Raw genomic sequence first — 24317 nt, 5'->3', positions numbered from 1 at the left:
AAAAATACTCCCAATTCAGAAAGACCAGCCTCCCCAGCACTGTGGGAATCCTCCCACTCACACTGTGTTTTTGTGTGAAGAACTCTCAGGGCTCAGTTTTACCTGTAGTGTTGGAATCCAACCACTGCATGCTCCCTCCCACCTTCTCTTCCTTTCCTCTGCCACTGATTGGAATCATTGTTAGGAGCTCTGGCGTAGTTCCCCTCAAAGTCATAAGCAGAAAAAAAGAAAAAGTGGAATAGTAATGACACAAAAGGCACTGTTATCCCTCAGCTGTAAACACTGCCACCAGCTCCCTGCACCTCCTAACACTGCCTTAAGTCTAATTTACGCTTCTGCATTTAATCGACGCCGTAGGTGCGCACGTAGAGGTACGTGGCGATACGGACCCTACGCCGTAGCCTAAAGTGCTCCAACATTCTCCAAAAATGTAACTACACGTCGCGGAGACAGCAACAACTGTGATTGGTCCGCTCGCCCGTGGCTTGGTAGCGTTGCATTTCCCCCTAGTCTCGAGCCCCGGCAGAAGCATAAATCCCGCTTTACTGTACATGTTTTTTCTTTATTTGTATGAGAAATAGTCTTTTTTAATGGTCTCTCTTTCTTTATGTTGCCTTTCCGCGCCACTTTGTCCCTTTACTGTAAATCACTTGCATTTCGTGTGTGTGTGTGTGTGTGTGTGTGTGTGTGTGTGTGGGGGGGGATTCATTGACTGAAAGCAGCAAGTTCTTAGAACAGTTAATTTAATTGGAGAAAATATGAAGATATATTTGTGTTTTGTGTTGCATTTCAGATTTCACATTATAAGACACATACATGTTCAAATAATATAAACAATCCAAATTGAGTGAGAGACACAAAAAAGAAATATATCAAACTTACAGGTTAAGATTGTTAATAACAGACTAATGGAACCAGAAAACCTTCGGTCACTTTCTTAAAGCTTTTTGATATTAATGAACGTCCGCTACATTCCAGCCGTTGCCAAATGAGTTGCTACAAAGCTAATTAAGACTATCAGCTCCACACAACTCTCTCTGTGTTTCTCAGTATGGCTACGTTTAGAAGATTGTCGTCTAGTGACTTGTTGTCATTACTTAGAATTCCTCATGGGGGCGACAGAAACTACACACTGTAGCTTTAAATTATAGGTAAATTATTTTAGCACAATTGAATACTGAACTGTTTTCTGGAAATCCCTCATACAATCTGTACCTGTTCTCTCACGTTGAATGTGCTTTATGAGAGATTTGTCACCTGCCAATCTTGAATCCAATTACATGACCAGCACTCAGGCTCATTTTGTCTTTAGAGAGAGAGAGAGAGAGAGAGAGAGAGAGAGAGAGAGAGAGAGAGAGAGAGAGAGAGAGAGAGAGAGAGAGAGAGAGAGAGAGAGAGAGAGAGAGAGAGAGAGAGAGAGAGAGAGAGAGAGAGAGAGAGAGAGAGAGAGAGAGAGAGACCACAGATTGGAGCCGAACCGGACACATTTTGCCTTTATTTTAAGAGTGCGCAGTCAATTCCAATATCTTCATCTGCAAAATCAAGATCAATCTGTGTTCCAAGAAGCAAATTATCTGGATGACAGTTAGTTAGCTGGGATTATTAAAGCACATTTAAAGATCATCAGGTTCAACCCTCACATCTCTGTCCTCTTTCTTTTGTCTCCTCAGTGTATTTGACATCCCTTTTATTCTAATGTGATATAACCTATATATTACACTGTCTACCTGTGGCATGTCATTGTGAAAAAAAATTTTTATGTAAATAATGTGTCTTAATTATGAGACGTTAAACCTCCTAATGAGCCATACTCACTTCTGACATTCCACTTTAAAAAAAAAATTAAAACAAAAGGAAGAATGAAAAACTCCAGTGTCGTTCTTGTCTTTTTAAATGGTTTTATTGTATTGGTTCATATTAGTAACATATTGCCAGAGTTATCATAGTGGAATAAGAGAGAAAGCAGAGTTCACTATTACACTTCAAGCGATGAAGAACTGTCCAACATTCAGTTGTCAGGAAGACGCACAAGAGTTCAACAGTCGTACACGCGTCACTGTGTGTACAGTACGTAGAGAAAAGCATGCATCAAAGTGTGTGTGTGTCTGAGAGCAGTATGTGTGTATGTGACAGGCAGCCTTGCAAAGCCAGCCCTCAAACATCCCATCATTAGTAGCTTTGCTGGGCTCGCAGCAGGGCTGTGGCTGGCTTTGCATGCGGTGACAGGCACTGAGTGTGTGATGCAGGGAGAGGACAGGCAGGAGAGGCAGCGCAGATACCATAGACACACTTTACAAAGCGAGCTATCAATACAATCCAGGCTTAGTTTGTACCATCACTTTAGGAAGCAGACTTGTGGTCATTCAGTTGATGTTGCTACGGTAATTCATTCACGAGATCAAGCCCAGTCTTATACACGCTTAAAGGAGCACTCCACTGATCTTTTACGTCAACGCGGCGCGGGATTTCGGTGAAAATCGCCTGAAAAGTGAAGCCAGTGCTGAAGCTCCTTAAAGCTGCATTCTATCTCATTTCCAGCAGGGGGACCACTGGCTCCAAAAAGAAGTCTGTTTCTGTAGAAGTCTCTGAGAAAATGAGCCTGCTTCTCACTTTATTATTATCTCAGTAAACATTTTCATAATGAGTTTATGGCCTCAATCGCTACTTTTAAGTCTTCTTCAATGCAGCATGATGTTCCCTTTGTAAATTAGGGTCCCATTTATTTTAAAATAGACGATAAAGCAGGGGATGCTTTAGGGGCGTGGCTACCTCGTGATTGACAAGTTGTTACCACGGTGTTGTCCGTGTTTTCGTCTCAGAACCCTCACTCTGTGTTTTCGCTTCATGAAAGTTAATTGGAACACTTTGGTCGATTAAAAATGTCGCGTTCAGCGTTCGGTTGTACTAAAATACACTCTTAAGCAGTCAGCTGTTTTTGCACCTGGCGAACCAAGCAGGCTCGCGGCTTTCGGCGTGACAGCGCCCTAATGCCTAATGCACTGATCTTTCCATTTTCAATATGGAGTGCTCCCAGAAGCAAGCTTGTACTGTATATGCATTATCAGAAAGTGTCATGAATTGTCTAAATATTTGGGAAAATTCCTTGATCCAATCATTTCTATCTGTCGTCAACTCAAGACGGCTGCTTTTAGTTATCTCTTTGCAGTGCTGTTGTAGCTTTTGAACAGTGCTTGTGTAATCACTGTATCTGTTTAAAAAAAAATGTGTGCTGAAATCCCTTTCATGTTATGATAGCCGTGATTATTTTAGCACGCCTTGTAAAACAGACCTGATATGCTCCCTAAACCAGATCTAGGGACACCGCTGCTCCTCCACCAGTCTACAGCTATCTACAGTCTGGTAAGCAGCTCCAAACAGCAGTATGTTCCACTGTCACTGTCCACACTGAATCTTAAAGCCGTATCAACATCCACAGTGCCGATAACAACGGCGTCATTCACACATTGTGTTTCCAAGTGAACATTGTACACGTCGTTACACATTATTTGTAAGATACTGGGCGGATCTGTCCTCTTCACTCGGATCCATCGCGCCTTCATCCAACCATCCAACCAATTCAAATGTTGCACGGTCTGTTAGATTCAATCCCTTTCCTTCACCATTATTTTAAAAAACCCTTTTTCATTCAACCCCGATACATAAAGGCAAAGCCAATCACAATGCTACATCTTTGGTGAATTTGTAGTTTTGCTACAGGCCAAAAGTTTTTTTTTTTGCTATATGACATTAAGACATCAGATACATTCAGTAAACGGAAAAGGTTTGTTATTCAGTGTTGGCTTGGTGTGAAGCTCGGCTCTCTGCAGCCGGAGCGCGGCCAAACACCGGCGCCTTCCAGGTCCTTTGGGTGCTGCTGCCGCCGTTCATCCGAGGTAAACACCCAAAGGAGCTGGAGGCCTCAGGTGTTTGCTCTGGCTCGGGGTGCAGCTACGGAGTGGTAGATGAATACTGTGGCGCGTCCCTGTGGGACTGTGTTAGGGTATAAGGCAAAGAGAGAAGCACCATTTTGAATTACAGCTGACAGGGCGTCCATGCATGTGTCGTACTAGGTGAACAGATCACTTACACTCGCGCGCTCAGAGTCCCCGAACACACACATTTCAAAAAGCAGCTCAGAGCCATGTTGGCTTGCTTTTTCAGCAGTGTTTCGGGCCTTTTTTTTTATTTAGAGAAAGAGGGACACAAAGAGATTGCGGGTAGAGGCGTCTGCTATTCCAAGGCAACATGGAGGAGACCAGGGTGTGGTATTCATGTAGGACTGTGCTGCATCCTGTCAGATATGTAACACACCACGACCGCTGTTTACTCATACAACACATACTGCCTCGGCAGGAAATCCTTCACGCGTTCGCCTCTGTGTAGATACAGAGCGTTCTGTCAGACACTACTCAGGTCGCCGCCGGTCGTTGCTCACGCCACGTTCACGTCACCTGTGCGCTTCCACTAAAAGAATTGGCTCTCTGGGTACCAAAGACCAACGCGCCAATCATCACCAGGGAACCGTGCGCATTCCAAGAGGCATATGGATCCCAATGATTTTATTGGCAAGACACGCGTTTTAGAGTTCAGAGTTAGGATAACCCCATTGGTCAGGGAGTAGGACCTGAACACGCAAGCATGGACACCTAGCCAATAGGTTATTGATTAACCGTTCCATTAAAGTGTCCGCATGTGTCCACGGCAATGCACGTAACGGCGTGGCTGCGCGACCAGGACAAGGGTCCCTGGACTCTTCCCATGTGTTGCATGGGGAGTACCAACTCCTGCTATAAGGTCCCAGATTGCAGAAAGAACAAACATAAACATTAATTTGTTCCCTTGTCAATGTCTTTGCTGAATCAACACAGGAGGGCACAGAAGTGACAGTTTCCTTGACATGACATGTCATTTAGCTGACACTTTTATCCAATGCGACTTACAATGGCTATATATGTCAGACGTTGCGCGTCTCTGGAGAAATTAGGGGTTAAGTGTCTTGCTCAGGGACACGTTGGTTGATGTATCGCAGTGGGAATTGAACCCGGGTCTGCAAGGCGTGTATCATATCCACTACGCCATCACCATCCCCATATATGTATATATTTACGACTACTTATGACCACTCTTACAGGGCTGGGCCACCACATATTAATTATCTATGTTTTTAATGATGCCTGATATGTTTTTAACGTTTGTCTTCATGTTGTTGTTGTGTTGTCTTTATAATTGTTGGAGCTCGTATTGCAAGACAATTTTAGTAACGAACGGGTGAACTGGGAGTCCGCTGCCGCTTGTCCAATAACGGTCGGTTAGCGAGGGTCGGCTGTAGGCCAGGAAAACTCAAATCTAAATCAGCATCTCTACTGACCAATCCCAGCGTTTGAATGCTACGCAGGGTGTGTCTTGCCAAGAAAAGTAGTGGGATTGATAATACACGCGGCGTGCGCTGGTCCAAGCACTAGCTGAAATGATAGAATTGCGCCAATTTACGCACAAGAGTGTAAAGACCGACGCAAGAACCTGAAGAGCCTGAAGTCATAATTGTGACCGGGGAACTTGGAGGAGCAATCAAACTAAGACGCCTTCACGTCAGCCCAAGACCGCCCATCAAGATAAACAAACACATCTTTAATGGATAGCGTTCAATAACCCTCACCACAACCGTCTTTCGTTTGTCTGATAAAAGTAAACGTTCCCAAGTTGTAAATCTTACCCATGACGTGAACGTGGCATTATTACGTCCGCAGGATTATGGAAAAACAACTGGCCCGATTTTCATGACACGATGTGGAAGGGTGTAGCATGGGCCGAGGAAGAACCCATTCAGTTTTGGAGCGGATTCCGAATCCCAGGACGGATACCAAAATTATATTTTGTGAACACTGCGAGAAAGGGCGTGGCCTCGTCAGAGGTCTGCGCTCTCCGAGTGCCCTTCTAGTTCACACTAACATTGCGGGATCATTTCTGTCCATTACGTAAGTTTCCACAAATCCCCAGCAGAGCTCCTGAGCAGTGCTTTAAAACGACAGACAGACTAAATATCAGACAGTATAGAAAACAGTGAATGATTTCAGATGCAGCCCAGGTCTCGTTCAGGAACGTACGAGACCTCTTTAGACATTAGACAAACCGTTGGCAGTACAGAACAAGGAAGCCGTAACTATCTACAAAAAGTGAAGCTAAGTTATTAGGAAAGTCGGGTACAAAGTGTAAAAAGAGCAGGCGAGGAGTGTAAACTCACACACACACCAGACACACTAAAGAGTATATATATATAATATGGAGCATAAACAGGCTCTTACACAGGGCTACAGTAAAAGTACAAACACAGAACTGCTCACAGTAATATGTACAACCATCACAACTTTCCAAAAAGCACTCGTTATGACACTATTCAAGGTTCTAAAGCTAACTACTGCTGCTAACTTCATCTACACAGCTAAAGCAGACTTCTACATTTTTTTTTTTTTTTTTTTTTTTTTTTATGCATATCATCTCGACCAATATCGTCTTTGTGCCAACTGATAAAAAACTCCTCTCTTTGACTTCACACGTCAGACATCTTTCATTTATACCTCACGTTTCCACTCTGGTAAATCTTATTCCATTTCCAAGTCTACTAAAGGCTTCTGTACGCCTTGTTCTTGTTTGTCGTTTGATTCCACTATGGAACCGGTTCCTACGCAACTGGTAGGAATCGGACCGTATTAGAATACAAATTTCGGTTCCTCATTTCAGTTCCACTTAACGGACGTAAAAATATCACACCTTCTCTGTAGTCTACCGTTAGCTAGCTACTGTAAATGTAGCTAGCTAACGCCATATTTTCCCTCTGGGCTCACCAAAACGGACGTAAAAGCATATAACGGCTACCACATCTATAAAAGAGACTTTCTTTGATGTCATTTTTCAGTTTTTCAAGAATCAGTTTAGGAAATCGGAATCGTTTTAAAAGTACCGGTTCGGCATCGGAATCGTAAAAGTCCAAACGATACCCAATCCTACTGATCGATGTGCCAGCATAGCTTATGTTTTATGAGAAACAAAATGCATTTATCATGTTTGTTAGGCCTCGAGGATACACATGTTGCGTTTTGTAATAACAGGACAACTCCACAAGGATTCCTTGAAATGGTTATTTGTCATGTATGATCGGGCCAATAGCGGCCTGCTCTACAGTATCAGAAATCCCTCTGGCTTCTGTGGTGACGGTATGCTAATATCAATTTAAAAATGGCCACCGTGGGATAAAGACCAACTCAAGAGTTCTGCTGCACACACTGGCACCTCACTGCTACCACGATAAAATATAGTACAAACAATATTAGCTTCTTAATATAGCAATTGTATCTTCAACAAAAGTCACATTTCGCACGTTTCTGCCTGTCCACGAGCCTCGGCACAGCCTGCTTTTTTTTTTCCGGAAACAAAGTGCTCAGGTTTTCTCTTTTTTCAAATACCTTCCCGTTGGAGGAAGATCCCGTTCCAGTGAACAGAGGCCGAGAAGTACACGCTGTGCATTTTTTAGCTCTAAACTGCAGTGGAACTGATTTAGCTAGCATCACTTTTTATGCTACAAGTATGGTGAGTCCTTGAATTCAATCTGAATTCAAATTTGTCTTTTTCTTCTTTGACTTAACTTTTAGCCATTTCGGATCACAATTATTTCACCATCTTTGGAAAACCAAGCCATGCTCCCGTCATTAGGCGTTGTCATTAAAAGGCTAGTTGGAAAAAAACAATCTATTTACACTATAAAAAGTCACAGGTTGTAAGTAGACAGAAATGTTTGGATGCCTTATTTTTTCCCCCACTGCAAAAAGATCCAAATCTGAATAAGGCAACTTTGTACATCAAGATAGACAACATGAGGTGCAACTGACGATGTAAACAGTAGCTACCTGCAGTAAGTCCAGTATACGAGATGTGTCCCACTAATGGACTCTATCAGCTAATAGTGGAGCCCATTTAAGAGCAACACGTGTACCAAGTGGGTCAAAATGTAATTAAACATCCTGGGAAACTTCACCTAATAATGATTATAGATACATTATCATCATAATCACTGAGTACGTTTACATGCACACCAATAGTCCACTATTATTCCGAATATACAACAGACAATATTCCAAATTTGATGCAGGTCATGTAAACAGCACATTTCGTTTGGATATTCCAAAAAAGGCCTTTGACCTAATATAGCATTTTCTGATTAAGATGTGTGGGATATGCCAGATTGTGTAGTGTAGAGCGCATTCAGAATCTGCGTCTCAATCGGGGTTTTTACTGCAGTTTGTGACAGTTTACGGCTCTGTGCGTTGCTATGGTTGTTGGACACTAACCAAGCAGCCGACAGTTTGGAGGGCTGCGGTCGAGATGCACGGCCAAAAGAAAAGAAGGAGAAGCACAGCTAACTTGATTAAAGACTTGGATATCAGCAGGTTTTTGGATATGCGCACACATCACTACACCGACCTTTTCAAGAAGCTGGTTGAAGGAAAGAAAGAGGGACGCTGTGTTCACCAACAAGTCCGCCGCCGCCTGAGGAAAACTTTGGAAAAAGATCCTAATTTGCACGGCTGCATGTAAACAGGAATATCAGTGGAATATTCTCTTTCATTAGCCATGTAAACAGCTGAATATTGTCTTTTTCAGAATAAGGGCATTATGTGCATGTAAACGTGCACGGATTATCCCCTCGATATGACAATATAGTAAACTGAAAATGTAATAAATTAAATTAAAAAAGTCACATGTTGTGGGAATAAGAGATTGTGAGTGAACATCATGGTTACATGGTGTAACTTGAGTTCTATGAGTACGAGCTTGAGCCTTAACATTAACTGGTTGACTACCTTATCTGACAGTAATACACATTCTATCACCACTCTCTACAGGCGATTACATAATCAGTTGCTACAAGGCTTTGAATAGAAATCTGGGGAATCTTGTTAAATGTTCTCCAATCACTGTCTACTCATCTGTGGTGAGCAAAGAACACAACTCCAAGTCATGGATTCTGGACCAGATTCCATCACTGTGCATCAACAAAAGTAGTATCTACGACTCGATAATCAGTTATGTGTCAAAACTGCTGTGTTCCATTCAAAGTCAGGATATGAGATATTGCTGATCAGGGCCTTAAGTTAACTTGTTTTGGCCACCAGCCGCTGTGGCAGCTGGGTTTTCAAATCCACTAGCCACACAGGCTTTCTACCAGCCAATTTAGTTTTTGCCTCATAAAAAGGTGAGACACAGGAAATGCACGAGCATCGCTCTTGAACTTGTTAAGAATACACATTTGACCTCAAATCCAAGGAAATGGGGGACTTGGTTCAAATGTGAAAGAACAGTGGCCAAAAAAATCCCATTAGCTACACGCCAACGAGGCAGGTAGATTGACAGTTTCAACCGCCAGTGGCAAAATTCACCCGCATTTTGGCGCGCGGCCGGGTGCTAATTTCAGGCCCTGTTGCTGATTGCTGAAACATTTTTTGATTTGTCAAAAGAAATGTAAAGGAGGAGAAACACTGGGCGTGTATCGCACCGCTCCCTGGTTCACGTGAAGTTCAGCTGGAATTCCCTGACAAAACTCGGTTACACTTTACTTGAAGGTATCTACATAAGAGTGACATGACACTGTCATGAACGTGTCATAAACACTATAAACAAGTCATAAACGTTCTTTTAGTAACTTACTTCTTTTAGTAAGTGTCATTCAGTTTTTGTCATGACAAGTTAGAGTTAGAGTTAGGGTTCATGTGTTCATGACAGTGTCATGTGTTCATGACAGTGTCATGTCACTCTTATGTAGATACCTTCAAGTAAAGTGCTACCCAAAACTCAATCAATCAGGAAACTAATCCGCCTTAAATCCAGTCCACTGAGCAGTGACTGACTCCCTGTGAACTTAGAGAAGCTCGACACACGCCCAGAGGAGTTTCTTTCTCCAATGTATAATGAGATCAACCATTTTTTTGTATTTACTTTTTCAGTTTTTCGACGCCCCTGTGTGTCTGGAGCTCAGCAAAATGCTACAAACTGCAGCTCCAGAATCACAGCGGAGGAATCACAGAGAACATGCCGAAGGCTGGATAACTGTAAAAAACATTGTTAGTGGTGTTTAAACCGTAAATAATAAATTACTATATACACATACATTTGGCAAGGTTCGATACACTGTCGGCCATGTTTACAGCATAGAATTAAAAAAAGAAAAATCTGTGTTCACATTCAGCATAGAAGGACTACAAATCCCAACCTTCACAGCACAGAGCTGCAGGATCAACTAGGACATGCTACAATAGACAGTCTATCCTGTAGCGCTCGCGTGTGTGTGTGTGTGTGTGTGTGTGTGTGTGTGTGTGTGTGTGTGTGTGTGTGTGTGTGTGTGTGTGTGTGTGTGTGTTACACAGCATTCTCTTCAGTGGGAGGCTCAGCGTTGGGTGGCTCCAGGAGAGTCTGTTGGACTGCAGAGGCAGAATAAAAAACAGACGGGGGTTTATACACACATCATCTCGATCAGCTGTTACGAATGACAAGAGCCATCAGACTGCATCTTCACGGAGTACGCAGTGAGTGTTCTGACAGCGTGTGATTGAAATGTATTGTTAATAGTTTCTCATTATTAAAAAAGGGAAGAAAAAAAAAAAGGTCTTCAGTTTCTGCTTTTCCATCTCCGCCGGCTGGAGGGGTGTGTGTCCCTGTCTATGTTTGACTGATAGCAGCCGGTAGGCTGCCAGAGTGACGGTGTTACACCCAGGGGTGTACGTAGTGCTGCTGGAGCGCAAGCGCCACTTTTTCACTCCAAGTGAGGAAATAGAACATTGAAAGTTTGCTAATCTGGATGAAATTTAATATTTTTTTCAAATATTTCCAATCATCGCTGAAGCGTATATCATGCAAGAGAGACAATAAAAAAACAGATTCAATGGTCAAAGTTGTCATATTGACATTTGAGGTGTGTTGATTGATTCATGACATCAATTCATGCATTGAGTAACATGCAAGAAAACATTCCACCTTAAAAGTAACTGGTAGCTAGCCTTTGAGCGGCACGGTGATTTAAATGATTTGTTCTCTCGTCTATAGCTAACTGTTAATTAGTAAAGATGACAAGGCAGCAAAACATCCTTTCATTTTACAGTTATAGTTGACTAATGTGTGTAAACTTTCCACTGTAGGAACAGTGGTTACATAACCTTCGAAACGAGCCACAACTTAACCGCACTCATGTGGTCATAGGTGCCCTCCAGTACTTAAAGTGCTCATTTAATGCTCATTTTCAGGTTCATAATTGTATTTAGAGGTTATATCAGAATAGGTTTACATGGTTTAATTTTCAGAAAACACCATATGGTTGTTGTACTACAAATTACTGCAGCTCCTCTTTTCACCCTGTGTGTTGAGCTCTCTGTTTTAGCTACAGAGTGAGACCTCTCACTTCTGTTCCTATCTTTGTTGGGAGTCGCACATGCACAGTACCTAGGTAAGGACTACTAGCCAGAAGCAGAGTATGAGGGCGTCCCACGCTAGCAGCTAGGCGAGCATTATAACGTGTGTTAGAAAGTGAAGTAAAGGCTGGACTACAATAGAGCTGTTTGGAGCAGTTTGTGAACAGTGTTTCCTGTTGGAGATGGTAAGTCCCTTTGGGGTGGACTTTGGGCTTTTTCACTTTGGAAGCCCATTACATGCACAAAAAAGATATATAACATGATAAAGGAAAGGGGAAAAGCCAAAAAGGGGGTTAGGGGGCGCCATCGTGAAACCAAAATATAGATTTCCCCCTTTTGGTTTCTTTTTTCTAAAAGGAGATGGGCGGTTCCTCTTTTTTACTGTGTTTCTCCTTCTGTCACTCCTGCTACTGGAGTTATCAAGTGACTGGCTGCACCAGTTAAGGAAATGTTTGCCTTTTTTTTTCAGAAAAAAATCTATCGTTTTATATTGGGGATTTTATAGTAATAGCTGAGACTGGAAAAGAGTGCACAATAGATGTTACCAAATTTCCCTTCCCCGATCAATAAAATAAAAGGCATATCTAATGAGAGTGGAGTGCAGTAGAGGTGTGTTTACCTTGTGGTTCTGTAGCCACCACAGCCTCAGGGTTCTCAGCCTTCACCATGTCAGTATTCAGGCTCTCTGTCACAACAAAACAACACATTTAGTGAGCATCGACAAATACAAGTACTGTGCTGCTGTGACCACTGCTACTACCATTACTGCTTTTAGTGTTACTAACTGCAACTGTATCTACTGCCACTATGATTTCACTACTAGTACTACAACTAATAATTTGGCGTTATCTACTGGATTGTGTTGCACCAGCTATTCATGAATGAATAAAGTCTAAATTAAGTCCTTCCTAAGTTACTAGCTAGTTTCAAATATAGTGGTTTACTAAATCAGGTTGCAGGGAAACATCTAAAGTGCTGTCCAATCTTTTTTGTCTTAGTAAATTACACATATTAACACACAAATATGACGTGGAGTTCCGCAAGGCTCCATTCTGGGGCCTCTTCTGTTTAACATCTACATGCTTCCACTGGCGCAGATTATGGAAAAAAACAAAACAAGTTATGAAATTACGAATTACAAAGATTACACACAACTTTACATAATCATATCACCAGGGGACTCTGGTCCAATATTAACACTGAGTTTTTGGAACACATCAACAACTGGATGTGCCAGAAGTTACTTCAATCAAATTAAACTGAGGTAGTTGTTTGGGAGCCAGAGAGGAACGATTAAAAATCAGCCCTCAGCTTCAATCGGCAATGTACCACAGACAAAGACAAAAATCTTGGTGTAGTTATGGACTGATGATAATTAAGCCACATTAAGACAATTACAAAGTCAGCCTACTATCACTTGTGTCCTGAGAGACTAACTCCTCTAATGACTGCAGTGCAAAAGCCTTACGTTGTATACTGAAGCACAGCTTCTTCTTCTGGTAGGAGATGTAGCTGGTGATTGCACCCACAAGCGCCATAGCAACCGCACTTGCGATCCCTGCAATGGTGCCCACTTCTGCTGTGGTCTCTGCAAACACACACGCACACAGATATACAGTAAAGTCTGGCAGCCGAACAGACAGACATGCATTTATAAACACACGCTGGGGACAAAGAAGACCCACCATTGTTGTCGTCATACTGGTTAATTTGATCGTCCCCGCTTGGACGCCCACCTGTGGAATAACAGCACGGTTAAATTCCTAAAGAGACCGAGTTTTACATGGATTTCCTATAAAGGTGCCCACATTACCTTTGCCTTTGTCAGGCTTGTAGGTGTTGTCTTTGCCGACATCAAACAGATCGTCGTCAGTAAATCCACCTGAAATAGGAGTCGGAGATAATCACCACGCTTGAATGATGGAATCACTAAATGATGAACTTAAAGAAAGCTGCTTAAAGGCAAAGGAAGCTCTAAATTATGGATTTGCGTAGAGCTTCATTTGTTAAGCTGTGGTTATTGATCCGTCATGTTCACCACACACAATCTCTCCATTTGGTTCCTCTAGCTCTGTTGTGTTTTCAGTAGGGCTGGGTTAGAATAATCGATTCTCCAATTAAAATCGATCTTTGTTTGAGCGATCTGATCTCGATTAATAAAATCCTGAAATTGATCTTTTAATACATGCCTTTTCCCCATAGATGTATTGCCAATCACTAACTTTTTGGGGTCGTTTCTTAATGTAAACATTAACCTGGTGCAATATAAAAAAACATTTGAGGGTGGATTTTTGCCTGTACAATTCACAGCATCAGTTCTCTGACAATCTATTTTATATCCAAGCAAAATTGATATTGTAACTGAAATTTCCCTAACCTATTCGATATCGAAACCAAAATGTAATCGAAATCTAATGGATTTGGAAAATTACTGGCCTTAGTTTTCAGTACAGGTTGTTGACACTCTAAGGCCCGTCTCCATGACGTCCATCTGGACTTCTGGCAGCCTACCATATTTGATGTTTTGTGTAACTTGACATGCTCTGCTCATGTACAGTATATATGAACACGTTTCCTGCACCATTAAGTTGAAAGTAGTCTGCTACTAAATATAGTCAGACTGATACTGGATTTGTGAGGCCGGTAGTGATAGATATTTCAGAGTTTAAAAGATCTGATAACAAATAGATTTAGATTTTTTCTTTTCTAAACAAGATGCATACTAAGCGGAAGCGGGAAAAAAGTGAATTCGGCCAACATATGCACGAGTACAGATCTATCTGCAATAAGCTACATTATATATAATATATATCATATATATCAGCCGATTTTACAATCTTGCTCTAATACATACATAGTATGTGCATATAGTACATGACTATATATTGTAAGGTTGAACCCCAGCAGTCTTGTACATGAGGGAACATTTCATTATTAAAAGTAATGATGCATTTCATTAATAAAATCAAGATCACTTCAGATATCTACGCACAACAGGTTATTTGATTACAGAAATAGAGAGAAATATAAATCATTACCTGAGAATGAAACATGGAAACTGTTTTAATGAATATATCAGAATAAACTTCAACTAATAAAAACTTTGAAACCATATTTCGTTCTTCAGCAGTTAAACTTAAAGAATGCAGAAACAGCATGCGTGGACAGCGTTACTGTATCAGCATGGAGGGAGGGGATGATGAGCAACAGATGAAAACAATGAGCTGCCTCTCTTGGAGGAGTGTTATCTAGTTCTTCTGTAGAGCTCGACAACAGAGCACTTATTCAAGCAGACTGTGGGGAAAGCTGTCCTGATGGATGAGCCACAGCAACTCTGTCTCGGTTGCTTTTAATGAGCTGTACGCGCTGTGGCTTTGGAAGTTTTACAGGAATGTCCGAACGACTGAGGATGGTCGTACATTTACTGCTTATCCTTCTTTCAGAGGTTTTTCAAATACTGCAAAAAAAATTCAAATTTTGGGAGAATTTCCGCATGATTTCTGGACACTAAATAACTTTGCTCAATTTGAGGGTGTGTGTGGGAGAGGTGGAGAACTTGAACGGAGACACAGGTATGAGGTCACAGTGTAGAGAGCTCAACAGTGTGGTTCCGGAAGTAAAAATCCCATTAATTTTCTCCATAAGGATTTAGATTATCAACCATAATGTCTAAACCATCCGAGGTAGACTGACCACGAGCTGTGAGGTTGTGAAACGAACGTTTCTGCTCCTGTAGAAGTCTGTATGAAATCAAACTTGTTTTAAGAAAACATGTTTTATTCGCATAGGATCTATGGAGAAAGACTACACTTCCCACAATCCTAAGTGTAACAGCGACGTCTCTGATTGGTGGATCTCGCTGTTACCATGGAAACGTTTGCCGTACCCGCGAATGGCTATAGCGAGCTGCTACCACTGAAGTCTTTGATCGTTTCTGTACGCAGTCTTGAACCTTTTGATTTTTTGCCGTTTTCGAAATGTTATTTTGCGCCGCATCAAATGTTTTATGGTCAGGATTCAGATCATAGCTGGTTGGCTTGCTTCCAGGCTTAGAACTCTTTCTACAGTATATAAGCATTTTCTGAAAGGTTAATGGAGATATCGAACGGGGAAAAACACTTCCGGAACCAGAGCCGTTCATAAAGTGGCCAGTCACTGTTGAGCTCTAGATGAGTGGATAGGCTGCAGTATATTTATTAGGGCGATGATTCTTCATAATCTGGTACCAAACAACCAAACAAATGAATTTAAAATGCCCAGCCTTAAATATACTGTACGTCACTGATAATGGCTTTCTATCTATTAAAGCCGCTATGTGTAGAACCTGTATGGGATTAGAGCATCTAATCATTAAACTACTCTGATGTCATAGGTGCTGGGGGGGCAATCAGCTGTCCTCCAGATTCTGACATGTCTGAGATGTTGATATTCTACACATAGTGGCTTTACTTCCACATGCAATCCTTTAAAATGATGATCTTGGGAGTGATAGCAAACAGCTAACACATGCTAATCCTGCGGGAGACACTCCCACCCACCTCCCTGCCCCTTGTTCTTATCCTTGCCACCAATGTCATTGTTGGGGTCCAAGGCGTCAGCCAGGTCAAAGTCATCAGCAGCTGTAGAGTCAGAAGTTCCGGGGTCAATGTTTTTGCAAAATAAAGGCAAAAGCAGGAGGGAAAAAAAACATTATAACATATAAACTGAGAGGGTAATAACAACTCAAATTCAAAAGACCATTCAAGTAATGTATGCTGTCGCGTGTAAGCAAGCTAACATATGATATAAGGTGTTTGTTACCTCCTTAATAATTCAACGATCATTTATAGCACAACTCCCACACCATGTTCAAACTGAGCTTCACCTAGCAACAGGCTGCTGGTACTTAAAGGGTAACTGTTCAACCTGGACCCTATTTTCCCATGCATTGGTGTCTAATTGACTAATGTGAACAAAAAGCGTTGAAATTAGTCCAGTATTGAGGGAGAACGCTGTAACCGGCAGCTGCAATCCGACCTGCAATGTAACCCTATGGGGCAAATGTGCATCGTCAATTTCCGTCCACTAAAAGTGTTTTTGCCGCTGACAGGCTCAGATTATTATTCTTAGTGTTTGACAACATTATGGAAAGGATCCCTACAGAGACAGACCTTTCTGTTAAAGAGTAAGATCCTTTGTGTTTAACCAGAAACTGCAAATTGCCAAACTCACCAGACTCCATTTTAAATAATCAGTACTTTTAGCTTGTATAGAGCCAGCATATTTCCACATGTAAATGGGTAAATTAAGGGTTTATTCCAACCAAACCAGAGTGGTGATTGAATAAGCAACTGCTTTATTGATTAGAACTGTGGAAAGACAAACCACGATGGTTTTTATTTTGTTTCTGTCGACTTTGAAAGTGTTTTACGATGATAAAATCACTGTTTATTTAAATGGAGTCTGGTGAGTTTGGTAATTTGCAGTTTCTGGTTAAACACAAAGGATCTTACTCTTTAACAAAAAGCTCATTAACGTTACATTGCAGGTTGTTTCACCACTGCCGACTGCAGCAATCTTCGTCTTAATACTGGACTAATTTCCTATGTGTTGCATACTGTACATGTATTCAATTTATTTTATTCATATTGTTCTACCTGTGTGCATTCCCACTGCTTCTGTTTTGTCATTTTTTTCCAGCCACTGTTAAGCTACTGCCAATGAAACTCTGCACTTCCTGAACATATTTCACATTAAAAGCCTAGCCTATCACAAAATGGGGGAGGTATTCCATTTGAGGAGGCTTTTTAATGTTAAATATCTGTGCAGCGACAGTAGCTGAACACCTGATTTAAAAAAAAATAGCAAAATGGAAATTCATGACTAGAAGGAATTAGAGAGTGAGAGCAGTTCTCATATATAGGAGGAGGATCCAGACTGCAGGCCAACATGGAAGAAGGGTTGAATCTGGATTAACCGCAAATTCAAACAGAAGCAGCTCAGGAAATATAAAGCAGGGCAAATTTGAAATAAAGGCAAAGTGCTTGTAATAAAGACCTGGTGCTCTCTGCAGTTGAGGTGCTGGCCTCAGGAGGAATGCTGGCTATAAACACAGAGGAAGCTGCATTCTCTCACCTGGCTTGGGTTTGGGCTTGACTGGGGCCTTGGTACCTGTGGGGGCTTTCGGCACAACCTTAGGTGGGGCTTTGGTGGTAGTGGTGGTGGTGGTGGTGGTGGCATCGACATCGAGTCCATCATCCAGATTAAAACCTACACACAACATTGAATTATTAGTCTTGCATTGCCAGACCTATCTCCACAGCGCTGTGGAGTAAGGTCTGGCTATGCCACAGATGCATTGTGGGATTAGGGTTGGGTACCGAAACCCGGTTCCACTATGGAACCGGTTCCTACCTAACTGGTAGGAATCGGAACGGATTAGAACGCAAATTTCGGTTCCTCATTTCGGTTCTACTTAATGCGTCGACTGAAATATTTTCCCTCTGACGCTCCGAAACGGACGTAAAAATATCACCCTTTCTCTGTGGTCGACCGTTAGCTAGCTACCGTAAATTGTAGGCTACTTTTAAAATGCCATATTTTCCCTCTGGGCTCACCAAAACGGACGTAAAAGCATATTAACCATTCACTGCACGTGATCGCTAGTAAACATATTACATCTTTGATGTCATTTTTTAAGTCAGCTTTTCAAGAATCGGTTTAGGAATCAGAATCGTTTTAAAAGTACCGGTTCGGCATCGGAATCGTAAAAGTCCAAACGATTGGAACATTTGCACCCAGATAAAATAAACGCCCCATACAATATTAATTGAAGTTAACTGTTGATACAATACAGTAACGTGAGCTATTTAAATTAGCTGGATACATTAAACCTCATTAGCTCTTACCAGTGTATCGTCAGTGTATTTTGTCCACAGCAATCCCACCAATCAGTCCCAAAACGTCCCAGTTAGAGAGGAAATACTGTAACATATTCTTTGTAAATCTTTACAATCATTCCCAGAAAGAACCAAGCAGGCCTGCCTTGTTGCACGATACAAATTGTCTTCAAAATTTGCCATTTTCAGCGTGTAGCTCGCTAGCTCAAAGGTTGCCGTTGTTTCCCAAAGAGAATGAACTTTGAGAACGGCAACACACAGAGAGCGGAAAGTGAGCGACATCCGGCGCAAAATAAACTTCCGTTGATCCAGACTACTGACGTACGGATCCACTGACCTCAGTTGTGATCAGTGCGCTGTCAAATGTTTCACACAGGTTGATAAGGCGTGTCTAAAACCTGTCATAGCACAAAATTTAAGATAAGAAGTAAAATGCTTTCTGGACAACAGTATTATCTCACAGGTGAGCTGCAGTGGGAGGACTTAAAACTCCTGCTCCACTGTTCCTCAAATCGTATAAAAACATTTTGTTTACTGGTTTCCAGCGGTTCATACCAGGAGACATGATCCTGGTTAAGATGGTGTTGTATTACATCATAAGATATAATTATTATAGAATGAAATGATCAGTGTATGAGTAGCTGCTGTGGTTCTTACCTCCTCCAGTTCCTCCAGCTGGCTCGGCTGGCTTTGCTGGCTTTGGTGGGGGGGTCGCTGTTGTGAAAGTGAAAGATGAATCATGAACTATATCTATATAATCATTAGGGCTGTCACTCGATTGAAAATATTTAATCGCGATTGATCAAATGATTGTCCAAAGCTAACTCGATCGAATTCGAGCCACCTGAATTTTTTTTTGGGGGGGGAATTCTGAAATTCTGAATTTCTGACAATTGAGAAATGTATACTGAAATTTAGGTTTTTAACATGTAAAACCAAGAATTACCATATTTTAATTTCAAAGAGTTGAATTCAGAACAAATAAATTCAGCTCAGACATGGTCTGGAGTTTTATTGTACTTACGTGGTCCACTGTCGTCATCATTATCCAGAGCATCGGACAGGTCAAAGTCCTGAGACAGGACTACAGTCCAGAGAAGACACAGGGACAGACAGAGGAAGCAGACACGTTACACTGAATCTGACACATGAAACCCAAAAGGATATTCCCAAACACGTACTTTAGTTAGGGCTGGGCAATATAACGATAATATATCGACATCGAAGTATGAGGCTGGATATCGGGCCCTATTTTAACGATCTGAGCGCACGGCGTGAAGCACCTGGTGCAGATGTGCGTTTAGGGCGTGTAAGAATCCACTTTTGCTAGTTTGACGGCGGATAAAAGGGTCCGTGCGCCGGGCGCATGGTTCAAAAGCGTTGTACTTAGTTAAGTTCATAGGTGTGTTTTGGACGTAACGTGCAATAAACCAATCAGAGATCATCTCCCATTCCCTTTAACAGCCAGGCGTGTTTGGACCTTGGCGTATTGCTATTATGATGGAGGATTTGCACCGTAATATTTTTATTTGTAATCTTTTGCATGTGTGTGCGCTGCTGTGTGTCCCTGTGTGTGTAACAAGTATAGTGTGCGCGCGCTGTGCACATTTTACTAATGCGCTGTTAAAATAACAATGAAATGCTGCGTTATTGACTTTAGACCAGGTTTTTGTTGGTCAATGGCGCGATCACTTCCCGCTGCCTCAAGATAGCAATACTCCCAGAATGCACCTGAACACACCTCCCTGTAAGACCAGCACGCCCATGGGTGCACAGATGGGCGCAGGTGCATTTGCTATTTAAACGACGAGGGCGCTGGATGGGAAATTGACAACTACGTCGGTCTTAAAGGTCACATATTGGGTACACAAACAATGTTCTCAATGCTGGAGTTCATGTGTAGAGCCCCTGGTGAAACTTCGAGCAACGTTTCATGTTGTGTCGAGCCTTCTTTGTGTTTTAAAAATAGTGATTTTGATGAGATCATAGTAGTGCCCCTAGCACTCCCATTCAAAAGGCCATTTGACCCAAAACGAGAATACGGTAAATCTTAAAAGTGGCGCTTCCGTCATAATTATTTATTATTTTAAACGAAAGTTTGACTCGGGTACATTCCCGCCCTAGGTTGCATTTTGGCGAGAGTTACGCTTTAACATTGTCCCATGTAGCTACATGCTAACGGCAGTAAAAGATGTCATCTTGGCTGCCAGTGTCGTTAAATTCTCCCCAATTCCGGGTCACAGTACTCCTGAAACATTTTCTGTTTATGTAGTATTTGGGTTAAAAGCCTTTATTTGTGTATATATATATATATACATATTGACTGTAGAAACTGCTGCTATATTCTATTAGTGTCCACTGCTAACTATAGTAACTACATGCTAACGTCAATAAACAATGTCATCTTGGCTGCCAATGTTGTTAAATTTGTTAAATGTTGTTACATTTTTTTTTTTTATTTGTTAAGGTGCGACCTTTTCAGTGATGAGTTTTTCGGCCCTGTGGGTGTTACTGAGTCACACAGAGACAAAACCCCCGGCCCTGGTGCCAAACTGGCCCCTAGGGCACTAATCCGCTTTTGCTGTCTGAATTTCAGAACAGAGACACAGACAGGAAACAAAAGCAGTGACACACAAACACGTGGTGTGTGTGTGTGTGTGTGTGTGTGTGTGTGTTTGTGCGTGCGTGCGTGCAACAATAGCCACGTTTCAACATGCAGCTGCAGTAATGGACTTTAACGTATACAGTACCATATCCTTGCGATGACCCACATATACTATTGATATACATTAGACAAACAATGTAAAGATAATTGTAAGCAGTGTTAATGAAGAAAGACGAAATTAAACGGCAAATATACAAGAATATATATACAAGTATACAGTATACACTCCAGCTAATTGTGATGTATGCTATCTGTTCCTTCACTGCTCTATCCTTCTCTATCTATTTTTGGAATCTGGTCTTGTTTCTTGTTCTGCTGTCACACCTCACTGCCCCCCTGGGAATCAATTCTGATTTATGGCGTCATTTTGGGATTTGGAGAACAAAACCAAAACATTTTTCACCACTTTCTGACATTTTATAGACCAAATATCTAAGCGATGAATCGACTATAGGAAAATAATTGTTAGTTGCAGCCCTATCCGACTCTCGGCAACATCAAATCTTCACCTAACCCGACTAACTCTAATATTAACATTAAGATAGCTATTTTATTTTATTTTTTAAATGATACTTAAACTACCTGGCATAAGCATGTTCAATATTATGCCTAAACCCAACCCACCGGCTTGGGGAGCCAAAATGAATTCACATAATTTACATCTCATTTGCATAATTAGCTTCACAGCATTGCATTTACTAGCTGAACACTGATTGGGGGAATCATTTTCTGACTGCAGCTTTTCTGTCGGTCCATTAAATAATGGGTTATGAATATCATGCAGCCCTTAGGAAGAAACAATCCAAATATAAAATGCAATCAAATGTCAGCGAGCTCCATCTGCATGCACCTGGTGGTCTGGGGTGCTGATCATGTAAGGTGGAGCGAATTGGGGCGTGAGGACACGTGCTATAATACAGAATTGAATCATTTTGCACTTAAATTATTCACCTTTGAGTGACTAACTTCCCATATTAATCAGCACTGAGAGTGACCTCATTGTCAGCATGGCATGTGCAGCTGCAAACCAGACAGACAGGCAGGATACTGTGGGTGTTGCCACATCACTTTGATCTATAATAACTAACATTAGATTGTATTGATAAAGCCTACAGATATATTATCATATGAATAGCTAAAATAACTGGACTTTCTTTAACAAACTCTATCGAACCATGTAATAATGTGTAATTACTGAATCTATTACAGCTGGGTAACATCAGCATCGGTAGCCTAATATCTGGAGCAAATGGAGCCACAAAAACTGAATTAAGCTCCAATGTTAAAGTCTATTACGCGTATATGTATAATAAAAGATTATTTTTTGTGAGTGGACATGTAGGCTAATGAGCTGGCTTTCTGCTCTCTGTCTCTTTAACGTCTGCTCCCAGGCCGGTCGACCGTTACTCGGCCTTGATTCCAAGTGCGGCAGCGGCACAAAAGGCGAACATGTGGATTTGCTGAGGTGTGCGGGACAAAGCCTTACCTTCCAGCGGCAGCAGCAGCGCCAGCAGCAGACAGAGCGACCACAGGGAGCGGTTAGCCATGACTCCGGTCTCCGCACACACAAACAGCCGGTACAAAGTGGTAATAGAGCGGTTAAATAACGGGCCTGTTAACGTTCCGTTTGTCTGCAGCCTGCTGTTCAGCTTCTCACACAGAAAGCCGCATACAAGGCGTTCACTATTGCACCCAGTGACCCTCCCACACTGTGCCACTTCCTGCCACACCTTTCAAAATAAAAAAATCTACTTAATAAGAAGGCTATGGAGGACATAACCCACAACTTGAGGCTCCAAAGGGATAAACTGGACCCCTGTCTTACTAAAAATGTTTTGACACCCCCTCCCTTCTCCCTTTTTATTTATTTTATTTATTTATTTATTTTATTTTTGGTCCGGTCAGATACTTCATTATCTTACCATGTATGTCTGTGCTGACTGTCTACAATAAATAAAAAATAAGTTCATAAAAAATAAAGAAGGAGGTGATGTAACGGTTTGGTTTTGCCAACAGTAAAAGTGAAGAATGTCAGCAACACTAAAATGACCCTTAACTATTTTAATTATACGATAAATATGAAGTTTCAATCACGTCCTGCAATTAAATAGTCCTATCTCCTCAACTCGGGCATGTTTAACACGTAAAAACACTCTTTGCTTTGAATATCAATGAGTCCCAGTCCCAGTTTGTGGGCCTCATATTAGTACTCTGGTCACAGAGGAAACCCTCACAGTTTTTCTAAAAAAAGAAGGTTGTTTAAAGACACTTACCATTGTTCTTAAGGTAGGCCTATTTCCAAAATCCTCAAATATTCTTCCAACCATCTGGGCGAAAAAATGAATAACTATAGAATTATTTTAGAGAAAATCATGGTTACCTCTGTGACCCAATTCTATCCTAATAATGAGAGGCACAAACTGGAGTAAGTGTGTGTGATATGGTTTTTCCACAAAAAACTCTCTTTTTTCCTTTTCTTTTTACGATTATTTAAACAAAAGCATCTACTCTCTCTGAAATCTATTGATATGCAAATGCTTATAATGTGTGAGTACTGGAGGCTATAGGTTTCTACATCACATTTGTACAAATTGAATAGGCTTCTAAAATAGTTGTGATGTCACAAAATCTGTTTGGTACATCCAGGTGTTAAACTCAGACCTAAGGTGAGCGCAGAGAAATGTTCCCCCCTTCAGAAGATGAATGTAATAACAAACTCTCCATATATATCATTCTGCACAGAGAAGCTTAAACATCACAGTGAAAGAAAAACACGTATTTGACTGGAGGGGGACTTCCAATGAAACTGTTGGGATTAAGTGTAGTGCACTATACAGTATATTGGCTACATACAGTGGCACTCATAAGTTTATGAACTAATGCTAAAGTTAACTAAAAAGAGGAATAAAAAATCATCTTAAAAAAATGAGGAAAAATCCAACCTTTGAGGACACCAATTTTCTTTGTGAATGAATAATGTATCGTAAATAAATAAATGTTCTTCCTTAAAATACAGGGGGCATAAGTAAGAGGCCAGTTATTTCATGGATCCAGGATACTATGCATCCTGATAAAGTTCCCTTGGCCTTTGGAATTAAAATGGCCCCACATCATCACATACCCTTCACTGTATCTAGAGATGTACTCCATTTCAGAAGGAAACTTTTTACTCTACTACACATTTGTTTTGCAGCTATAGTTACTATTTCATTTAAATAACTAGTGAAATTATCAATTAAAACAAAAAATCATATATTAGAGACATGTTTTTTTATTATTTTTATGAATAGCGATTTGTGTACCATAACTTTGTTTTTCTTC

General features: G+C 41.2%; 1 protein-coding gene and 2 long non-coding RNA genes across 4 annotated transcripts; 1 reads left to right on the top strand and 2 right to left on the bottom strand.

Moving 5' to 3' along the window:
* Window positions 1–2892: 2892 nt before the first annotated feature.
* On the top strand, window positions 2893–23776 carry LOC118493549. Its single transcript, XR_004895501.1, has 3 exons — window positions 2893–2973; window positions 23173–23177; window positions 23764–23776. It is a non-coding gene; the product is annotated as an uncharacterized LOC118493549 (long non-coding RNA).
* Window positions 8398–9720, bottom strand: LOC116043979. The gene is made up of 3 exons (XR_004103582.2): window positions 9548–9720; window positions 8578–8579; window positions 8398–8410 (listed from the first exon to the last, which is right to left on the bottom strand). It is a non-coding gene; the product is annotated as an uncharacterized LOC116043979 (long non-coding RNA).
* Window positions 9973–22738, bottom strand: cd99l2 (CD99 molecule-like 2). Of its 2 annotated transcripts, XM_031291071.2 has the most exons (10): window positions 22483–22728; window positions 19356–19415; window positions 18989–19045; window positions 17568–17702; window positions 15992–16072; window positions 13267–13335; window positions 13139–13189; window positions 12922–13041; window positions 12073–12138; window positions 9973–10469 (listed from the first exon to the last, which is right to left on the bottom strand). In XM_031291071.2, exons 1-10 carry the CDS (start codon window positions 22541–22543, stop codon window positions 10408–10410), a joined length of 762 nt encoding a protein of 253 aa, XP_031146931.1. In that variant the 5' UTR covers window positions 22544–22728; the 3' UTR covers window positions 9973–10407. The 2 variants fall into 2 exon arrangements, with proteins under 2 accessions (XP_031146931.1, XP_031146932.1); XM_031291072.2 differs by lacking the exon at window positions 15992–16072 and having other exon boundaries at window positions 22483–22738.
* Window positions 23777–24317: the final 541 nt, after the last annotated feature.

This window comes from Sander lucioperca, chromosome 17 (genome assembly GCF_008315115.2).
Source record: "Sander lucioperca isolate FBNREF2018 chromosome 17, SLUC_FBN_1.2, whole genome shotgun sequence".
Lineage (NCBI taxonomy): Eukaryota > Metazoa > Chordata > Actinopteri > Perciformes > Percidae > Sander > Sander lucioperca.
This window is presented reverse-complemented; position numbering and strand designations above follow the sequence as displayed.

Coding starts and splice junctions, on each gene's coding strand:
- cd99l2 (XM_031291071.2), bottom strand. CDS start 22,543: ATGGCTAACCGCTCCCTGTGGTCGCTCTGTCTGCTGCTGGCGCTGCTG. Junction 19,046..19,355: donor TGATGACGACAGTGGACCAC/GTAAGTACAATA, acceptor CTTTCACAACAG/CGACCCCCCCACCAAAGCCA. Junction 16,073..17,567: donor CAAGCCCAAACCCAAGCCAG/GTGAGAGAATGC, acceptor CTGACTCTACAG/CTGCTGATGACTTTGACCTG.